Source organism: Alligator sinensis, unplaced genomic scaffold (genome assembly GCF_000455745.1).
Source record: "Alligator sinensis unplaced genomic scaffold, ASM45574v1 scaffold1076_1, whole genome shotgun sequence".
NCBI classification, from domain to species: Eukaryota; Metazoa; Chordata; order Crocodylia; family Alligatoridae; genus Alligator; species Alligator sinensis.
The window spans coordinates 128,742-139,015 of NW_005842909.1; the positions used below are offsets into that span (position 1 = coordinate 128,742).

The window sequence follows — 10,274 nt, forward strand, 5'->3', positions numbered from 1 at the left end:
TGTATAGTGTGTGTGTGTGTGTGTATATAGGTGTATATGTGTATAGTGTGTGTGTGTGTGTATGTGTATATAGGTGTATATGTGTATAGTGTGTGTGTGTATATAGGTGTATATATGTATAGTGTGTGTGTATATGTGTATATGTATAGTGTGTGTGTGTGTGTGTGTGTGTGTATATGTGTATGTATGTATGCCTTCTGCAAGGTTTATCAATTAGTAGTAGATACTGAAATAATTGTTAGATACCTGGGTAATTCCAGACATTGGCCACATGAGGGCACTCAAAGACCATATATGTTAGCTGAAAATTGGTGAAAGTATTTAAGACCCCATCTGATCTCAGATATATTTGTGCAATTCTAACTGAACTTAACAGCAGTTGCACCTGAGAAAGAATCGGTCCCTGTATTTATCCATGCTTGGTTTTATAATTTTTCTCCCATCTTTGGGCAATTTAAGACCCAATTGTGTTGTGAAGTTGCATATATTCTCTCTCTTCTCCTTTTGAATTTTGCCAGTGAAGTACCTACTATAGGTGTACATGTGCCCTGTACACTCCAGTGTGAATTTCTTTTAGCTAATAGTGTCTATCTGCTCCATACAAGGAAATAAAGGGCCTAGCAGCTGTGACCTTCCTTAATTTCTTCTTACTATTCAGGGCAGTAACATGGTATGTCGTTGTGTTTTGACTCGCTGCACTGTAGAATCCCTTAACCCTTTTACAGACTTCTCAAATATCTGAAAGCCTTCAAAATAGTCTGTGTTTTAGTTTTTACACCTTGGACTGATTAAACTTCATCTGGACTGAATTTGTTCAACTCAACCCCTTAATTCTCCTACTTTTCTGTATAGGATCCTCAAATTGCAGAATTAAAATCTTTAGGCTTCAAACCTTGACCATGTTGAGTTGGGCTAATATTATCCTTGAGGATCATCTGAGAACCTGCATTCCAAACAGGTGCTGAGTCTCTTTCATTCTCTGCCCAGATGTGAAATCTAGAGATGTCAAAATGAAATGCCACCTCTCTTAACAGTTAGTGTGTTAGTAGTGCTGGATTCAAGACTCGGCTACATAGAGCAAGAGCCCACACCAAAGCTGGCACTGACGTTGGCATAGGCAACGTGTAGGGGAGGCATGGTGGGGCACGTTCCTTCCCCCCCGGTCTCGGGAGTCACCAGTCATTCATGGACATTGGCACTGGACTTGCTATGCTATTTGACTAAGGCACAGATGCTCAAACTCTACCCTATGGAGCCATGTGATCCAGCTCACAGGGCTCTCTACCACTCTTAAAATTTGGTGGGTGAGAAGTAGTAGTAGCATTAGTTGCAGCTTCCCTGCTGCCAGATTTCTGTGGTGAGCCTCATAGGCTGGATAGCATAGTGTTGCATGTAAGACCAGGCACACAAGGCTGAGTGGAGACAGTGTGGGGCCGATCTGGGCAAATGAGCTATGGCTATTGCTGTGTGTGTCTGATCCAGACATGCTGGAAGCTATATGGAGCCCAATCCAGTTTAACAGGAACCTGCCTTAGTTCCAATATAGGGGGAGCCCAGGATTCCCATCCCAGGGTCCCCCTGCACCAGCAAGTAGCAAACTCTTGCGGCTTTATGTCCTGTAGCTCACAGGACTCTCAGCCATGGTGATGCCCTGTGCGTTGCCACAGCTGCAAGCCCCATCAGCTTCCCATGTAGTGCTACAGCTGCAAGTCCCACAGCTGCGGGCACTTGGCCACAACAGTGCCCTATGCAGTGCCATGGCTGAGAGTCCTGTCAGCTGTGGAATTCTCATTTGGGGCAACTGTAGGGCATTGCTGCAGCCAAGAATCCCACCAGTTGATGGGGGGATCCCAGCCATAGCTACCTTGCTACACATGCAAATTAAATTGGATAGCAAACAGTTATTAAATATTTTCCAGCTCTAACTTTATAGCTGGATGGACCTTTTTATGACATGTTGGTTACTTTGCACTTGTAGCCAGTCTAAATTAATTGTGCAATTAACCAGTAAATTGCATAATGCATGTAACATGTAGAGGAGGCTTTACAGAGAGAAACTGGAAAGCAGCTGTTTCTGGTACTTGACACAGGCTTTAGTGCTTCCGATAATTGTATCTGTTGGTCTCTCTCAGAATTGTTTCCATGTGGTCCTTGAGTGCAGTTGCAGGGGGACTGTGTAAGGATTAGCCATTTCATCAGATCTGCTGCTAGCACAGCCAGTAGCTAAGTGAACACCCCTGTGGTTATAGGATTCTGCCATTCCATCCCATCAGGTTACTGGGAAATTTGTTTTTATGCTCTAATGAGCTATTCATCTTTATCCAGAAAGGAAATAAGGTCTTTGCAGACAGCAACCCTGATCAAATTTGAATGCAAGAGTGACAGGAAACTGGAGGCACAGGCATACCAGTTTCTCTTCTAATGATCTCTTACACATCTTCAGACAAAATCACCACCTTGGTACCAATCCTGACTGTACACAATTTGAAGAGTTCCTGATTTGGATCATAGGTGCTTTGGAGATATGCTATCAGACTTTTCCCTGTTTACTGCAGAGAGCACTGGAACCTTTCCCTGTTAATTAGGAACTCTTAGTCTTGCTGGGAATACTTTGGCAAACTTCAGTGACTGTGACACAAACAGCAGAATGCATTTAAAAAAAACTACCCACAATCATACCATTCATAGAAGTCATAGTTGATTTGTATTCAACAGCCCTACCCAGTAGAGGGCAGATTCAAGTTCCTTCAGTCATTCATACAAGATATGAGGACAAAACTGGCTGTAGCAATCATACAGGGCTAAATCTACTGAACACATTTTCAATTTGACACTGCTTACCAAGCTTAACCTTTGACACTTACAGTAATGGCAAGAGACAGTGTGCAATATGAGCCCAGTCATCAGTGTCCCATCCCAGGTTCTGCATGAGCGCGCCTTGTGGCTAGAGCACCTGAAATATGACAGTCCTACTCAGTATTCCAATGATGAGCTATGCAGACAACTTATTCTCAACAGGTACAAGAGATAGTCCCCCTAGAGCAGATACATTTATGAGAAATGTTTGTTCCACAAAATGGAAAGATTTTCGAGGTAGACTGCACAAAATTTTTTGAATCATTCCTAAAAAATAAACCCTTTGTTTCTTAAAAACTCTTAACTACAAGTGAAATTAGAATTTGGCTTCTTTGAAGTCTGTCTGTCTCAGTATTGGCCTAAAATGTTTAACTTTATGTTTCTTGCAGGGTCCCTTTGAACGTTCAGGTAAAGGCAGGATAGGCTGTGATGCATGATTTTGTAGGGAATATTTAATACTTTGACAAACTTCGGTCACTCTGACACTGCAGAATGCATAACCCACCCCACCCCCCCACATAACCATGCTGTTCATAGGAATCATAGTTGATTTGCATTTGGTACAGCCCTACCCAGTGTTAATTGGGCAAAGTTAATCAGGTAGTTTTCCCTCAATTTATGCTGTACATGCGTTCCCAGAGAACGGTGCATAAATCAAATTCTCGTAAAGTGAATCCATTTTACAATCTAACAAATAGGGATAGGTTCCCATGGCAGTGAGGGAGGGAGTGAGGCTGGGACTAGGGAAGGGGCACCACCCCCAGGGCTGCACAAGGCAGCAAAGCAGAGGGAACAGAGCGGCACTCACCCCATCCCTGGCTGCAGCGGCCCCGGGAGCAGCTGGTGCCAGCTGCCTACAGCCACTAGGCTGCACCGTGTTCCACCTGTCCCCGCTCACCTCTGCTCCTGGGCTGCACTGTGCTGTGTCTACTCACCCCAGCCTGTGCTCCAGTCTTCATAGTTAGCATTATGTTAGCAAGAAAAGTCAGTGCAATCCAAATCCTTATTCCTGGACCCTTTACTGCAGCACAGGGACAAAGATGATGAAGAGCTGCATCCTGGTTGCATTTCCAAAGTAGTGTCAGAATTCTGTCAGAACTAGTCCAACACTACCTTTCCTCTTTTATCAACATCACGTGCTTCTTTAAGAGGAAAGAAGAGGGATGCTCTGTTTCTGGAGCTTTCTGTTGCTATTTATGCAGAACTAAGCTCTTCAGGCTCTCTTCTGCCTCTGTGTCCTTGTCAAGTTCATTGAAGGAAGACCGTCTCATCCCATAAGCCTTCAGGTGATTCAGATATGGTATTGCATCTGAAGCCAGTTGACTGGGACTCTTCCACTGAACCTCAAAATCTGCTTCACTAGAGGGTAAATTACATTGTGAGGCTACTTCAGATTCATGTCATTTTCTAGAATTTGTAAAGCAGCTGTGTGGAACATCCTACTGACTGCATGTTAAATACTAGGCTCTTGATATGGTAGATAGAAAAGATGTTAAGCAATAGGGTCCATGCTGACACAAATGTGAAGAAAGAACATTTACCTTACAGTAACTTGCCTTTCCTGATGTTGTAGTCTGCAGATTCTGTAGCCTACCTAATTCCTCATTCCCCGTGTCTTCAGTTATATGCTTCGAGTTGCAAGTGATGAGTGAGGGTAGTGGCCATTACATTCTTTCATAGGAGCAGGAGGTGGCACGGGGAACATGCACAGGCCCCTGCAGACACTGTTAGCCAAAAGAATCTGATCTGGCAAGAATGAGGTGTGTACACACCTGAAATGGGATATGCAGTATTTTGAAAACCCACAGTTACTATAGGGTAAGTAACCATTATTTTTCCTTTCCCTTCAGGTAACTGGAGTGGTGGGGAGAGCAGAGCTTTTATCATCTATATTTTTTCTGGCTGCTTTTTTGTCCTACACTAAATCTAAAGGTTCAGACAATACCATAGGTAAATGCCTAATTTTTTCTTTATTGGTTTTACTAGTACTGATAGAAGCTAGCTTCTATGTAATACCTTACTTTTTCAGCTGACCCTTAAAAATAAGGTGTCCTATATTTAGGTTCATGGGGAATCTTTATATGTACTGCGGGGGGGAGGGAGGGAGGTGCTGTAATTAGAGCAGCTCAGAGAGCCGTTCTAATTAAAGTGCAGCAGCATCATGTGTATTCAGAGTCCCACACTTCAAAATGGTGTCATGGGTGCTTTAACTAAAGCCCGTTAGAGCGTCTCTGTCACCATTTTGAAGTGCAGGGACACTGAATACACCGGATGCGGAGGCTGCTGGAGCATGCTAATTAGCACACTCCAGCAGACTTAGTTAATTGAGTTTGCTCTGACACATGCTATTAGCATACACTGGCACAAACATCTGACGTGTGTGTTAGGTGCCCATGGTAACTTGGTGGTTTTGTAAATGCCATATTTTCTCACATACATCACGCACCTTTTTCCCCCCAAATTGGGGTGCATTCAGATAGGAAATTGTTTTCTTCAGTGAAAGAGAAACGAGTCTGGAGACACTGTGCATGCCATGCTGCTGCCAAGGTGGCTGCCACTTGTATCTGTTTCGGCAAGCTGAAGGGGCAGAGTTCTAACTCTCTTGCATCTCTAGGTGTTGGCTGAGCATGGTTGCCTGTGCCTGAAATGGCAAGTATGCTGCTATCTTGATGAGACTTGTGATGTGGAAACAACATTTTATTTACAGGAATTTATGTAATGAACTACTTTCAGTAAAAAACTAAATCTTGCTACTGTCTACGCAAGGGTCTGGATCCTAACTTTGTGCGTCATAAAGCAAGTCTTCTTGGAAAAATGTGTCCAGAAAGTGAAGCATTCCAGGAGACAGTCAGGAAACAGAAGGAACTTCCTGGTGATGGCTGCCTTATCCAAGATGCCATGCTTCCTGGATACTCTGCTTCTCAGGAGTACTTGCTCAATGTCGCAAGTTGACCATGACTCCAGGAATTTTTTTCCCCCTACATTCTGCCTTCCAAAAACAGAGTGCATGCTTCATTTGGGTGTGTTTTGTTATATGTGAGCAACTACAGTAATTTTTTTTTGCTTCAGAATGCCTTTTGCCTGAGGACTTTTGAATGGTTTTCAGTCATTTAAATATATTATACAACAAGGGTGCTCAGGAGGCACTACTTCACTGTCAGGGCGGGTAGGAGCTGGAACCAACTTCCAAGGGAAGTAGTACTTGCCCCTACCCTGGGGGTCTTCAAAAAGAGGCTAGACAGCCACCTAGCTGGGATCATTTGACCCCAGCACCCTTTCTGCCCATGGTAGGGGGTCAGACTAGATGATCTGCTTAGGTCCCTTCTGACCCTACCAACTATGAAACCTTCAGCCTGCAAGACAAAATGCAGCCCATGGAGCCATTGTTTATGGCACACGCGGCTCCATGTGGGGTAGAAAATGTGGCGATGGGGGAGTGGTGACCATTAATGTGGTCACTCTCCCCCTCCACCCCCCCCACTGCCAAATTTCCAAAGCCCAAACCCCGCACTGCCAGTCACAGCCAGGCCATGCTCCCTCCCCCACATTCAGATCAATGCCAGGCCACAACCCCTTCTCCCATGGTGGTCCAAGTTGGGGGCAGGTCATGGCCCCTCCTCCCTCAGGGCCAGACTGGGGCTGGGCCATGCCCCCTTCCCCCCTCTTCAGAGCTGGGTTACACCCCTCCTCCCCACTCCATAGGGCCAAACCCTTTCCCCCATGGAACCAGGCCATGCCCCCCACCCCCACTGGCTAAGCTATGCTCCCTTTTTCTTTGTTGGGCCAAGCCATGCCCCCTTTCTCCTCCAGGTCCAGGTTGCAATTGAGCTGCCCCTTGAACCCTTCTGTGTGGTCAGATGATGACCACCATGCCAGAGCTGGATTAGGACCACAGGTGGGATCCAGCTTGCAGATGGAAGGGTACTTCCCATACATCCTGCTGGGGGGGAAAGGTTGAGCACCACTGTGTTAATACAACTTTTCTGTAAGGTTGGGTGACTATTACTTTTTTTTTTTTTTTGAGTATCTATTGCAGTGCATATGATGAGTAGCTCTCTAGAACCTGTTCTGTCACAGACTAGAGTTCTAAATATGTCTGCTGAAACATTAGGAAGATAATTTGTTTCAAAATATTTTAAATAGCTATAGATGGGAAATGGGACTTTTCAAAAGTTAAGAAAATAAGAAGAATATTCTATGTTGTACATACACTTGCACAAATGTACACCAGCCTTATATCTTTTTTTTCTTTAGTCCTTTAGTCCTTTTTCAGGTTAGGAAACAAATGACTGATACGGTTGTAAAATACTTTGTGGGGTAAGGCAAAGATTCTCCCTTTCATGACAAGTTCTGAGTAGTGATAATTGCCACTATTTAACTGTGAAGAATTTAACTCATTAAATGGCTGTGATATCTAATTTTGTTTTTATAATATCTTTTTTACCTTGCAGTGTGGACTCCAATTGCAGTAACAGTGTTTCTAGTTGCTGTTGCAACACTGTGTAAAGAGCAAGGAATAACAGTGGTAGGAATATGCTGTGTTTATGAAGTATTTATAGCACAGGGGGTAAGAAACATTTATAAAAAATTCCATTGTAAAAGTTGTTGGTTTTTTTTCTGTCAACTAGCTCGTTAAGCTGACTACAGATTAAAGTTTCCAAAGGCCAGAGGTATATAGGAATTGACATTAAAGTATTGAAGGCTTTTAAGGCAAAAAAAAAAATAGAAAATGTGCTCTCCATACTCGTCTGTCTCTATTTAGTGAAAAGTCACATGCTCTAAAAATTATTTAAATCAATTGGCATTTAGATTTTTATGAAATTCACAATTCCTACTATTCCTCTTAAGTCAGCTGGTAATTCATAGAATCATAGAAAATTAGGGCTGGAAGGGACCTCAGGAGGTCATCTAGTCTAGCCCTCTGCTCAAAGCAGGACCATCCCTAACTAGATCATTCCAGCCAGGGTTTTGTTTAGTTGGGCCTTAAAAATCTCCAAGGATGCAGACTCCACAACCTCTCTGGGTTGTGGAGTCTCTGTTCCTGTGATTTACTATTCTCCTAATAACTAACTTAAACTTCCCTTGCTGCAACTTGAGACCACTGCTCCTTGTTCTGTCGTTTGCTACCGCTGATAACAGTCTAGCTGCATCCTCTTTGAAATCAATCTTCAGATAGTTAAAGGCTGCTATCAAATTCCCCCCTCAGTGTTCTCTTCTGTATACCAAATAAGCCCAGTTCCCTCATCCTCTCCTCAGAAATCACGTGCCCCAGCCCTCTCACCATTTTCATTGCCCTCTGCTGAACTCTCTCCAACTTGTCCACACTCTGCCTCCTGCTAACCTCTCTCCAACTTGTCCCCACTCTTTCTGTAGTGGTCACAGTACTCCAGATGTAGCCTCACCAGTGCAGAACAGAGTGGGATAATCACTTCCTTTGTTCTGTTGGCAGTGCTCCTGTAATTGCAGCCCAGTATGCTGTTAGACATTTTGACAACAAGGGCACACTGTTGACTCATATCTGTCTTATTGTCCACTGTAACCCCCAGGTCCCTTTCTGTAGAGCTGCTGCTTAGCAGCAAGTCTGTAGCAGTGCATAGGATTGTTCTGTCCCAAGTGCAGGAAATTTAATTAGAAATTCATTTTAAAATGTTAGGTTTCATATTAAACTTTGATAGTTAACACTTCATTAGTCTGTAACTTTAAAATTAAATCTCATCCAGGGAAATAGATTTTTCTCCACAACTGAAACTGATAGTTAACATACTTTTATTAGCGTGCTTCATTTAATCATGTTTTAATTATACATGTTAAGAAAATCTGTTTAGGTTACAAATTCAAACTTGTAAAAAGTAGTGGTGAACTGATATATTGGTCTATATCGGATTGGCACCAATAAAAGGAATATTGACACTATTAGCAACTGGCTTTTTTTAACTGATTAAAGTCACTGATAAATGCAGTCTGCATGTGCGCAGTCATACCATGCACACAGCCAGGAATGCAGTCTCCTGCTGGTCAAGTCTGTAGAGGGAAAGGGGCATGGGGGAGGGAAGAGGCATGTGCATGGACAGGTCAGGGCAAGGGTGAGGGAGGGACTTCGGGAGCAGGGACAGGCGCTGCCCAGCCAGGGCGAGGTGTGGGACGGAACTGCAGGCAGCTCGTCTGGAGGGCCAGGATGGGGGCACAGCTCCCTACTGCTGCGCACACCCATGAGGGGCATGTGCCCCCTGGATTTGTGCACAGGGCGAGCGCACGCTGCCTGCTGCAGGCTCTTGGTTGGGGACTGTGGAAACTTCTTCCTCCTGGGAGGGCTGGGACAGGGCCGCACTAGGGGTGGGCTAGTGACAGCACTGGGAAGGGGGGCTATGGAGTAGGCTACAGCCACCCCAAAATTCATCATAGTGCCGTCCCAGTGCTGCCCCAAGCCCACAGTGGGCAGACTGGCCTCACCCCATGCACAAATCTGGGGGGGCACATGTCCTGCATGCCTCCCCCAGGTGTGTGCACAGTGGCAGAGCTGCCCCCCTTCCCACCCTCCCTGTGCCTCCTGGACAAGCCGCCCATGGTTCTGTCCCTGCCCTGCACCTGCCGCACTCCCTCCCTCACCTTGGGACTTGATCTGCCCACCCAGGCCCCTTCCCTCCACTCCAGTCCACTCCCCTTCCCCTCCCCCCTCCCCGACTTACCTCCTGGACACTGCTCTCCAAGCTGCTGGGCTGCATATCACCTATTGGATCGGTATCAGCTGATATGGCTGGTTAATAATCAGTGATTGGTATCGGCCAAAAAACAATTTTTATCTATTCACCCCTAGTAAAAAGTAATATACCAAACCAGCAATGGCATAAGTAATAAAATACAAATAGTATATTAAAAGATGACTCTAAAAATCTACATTGTAAAACTACTTTTTTGCTTGCGTTTTTCAAAGGGGATATGCTAAATTTGTCACAGAAGTACTGAATATACATGCAAATCTTCTGTTCACGTTAATTTGTTATGCAAACAGATTTGTCCAAATCCATTAGTTGTTTATATGAAAAAGTGTATAGCAAACTGTACTTGCATTGAACTGTATGTATGCAGTTCCATTTAGTGAAAATGTAATTATATGTTGAGCTGTATAGTTAATTGACTAAGCCTTTGAATTACACCTAAAGAAATCTGGCTGTTGATTGAAAACAAATGAGTACTAGTAACCCTGGTGAAAATGTATTACATGGAGAGAAGAGATCATAGTTGCAGTGAAAATAGCCTGAGTGTTAAAATAGAAAAATTGATGCCATAAAAATTGTATTTGATTATATAGTGTGTTTGTGTTATTTGACAGTACCTTAACACAAATGTATGAGAGGCAGAATTAAGGTTGATGTTTCTTGGGTGGTTTTTTTGTTGTTGTTGTGGGGGGGGGGGGGGGG

The 10,274-nt window shown here is 44.1% G+C and overlaps 1 protein-coding gene across 5 annotated transcripts in view; it reads left to right on the forward strand.

Moving 5' to 3' along the window:
* TMTC3 (transmembrane and tetratricopeptide repeat containing 3) overlaps nucleotides 1-10,274 on the forward strand; it is a 65,575-nt gene that overhangs the window by 21,844 nt on the left and 33,457 nt on the right. For all 5 annotated transcript variants that reach the window (XM_006036043.3, XM_006036045.3, XM_006036044.3 and 2 more), the window contains exons 6-7: nucleotides 4,707-4,806; nucleotides 7,308-7,423. In XM_006036043.3, the coding sequence (XP_006036105.1) occupies nucleotides 4,707-4,806; nucleotides 7,308-7,423 (216 nt within the window). The remainder of the gene's footprint in view (nucleotides 1-4,706; nucleotides 4,807-7,307; nucleotides 7,424-10,274) is intronic.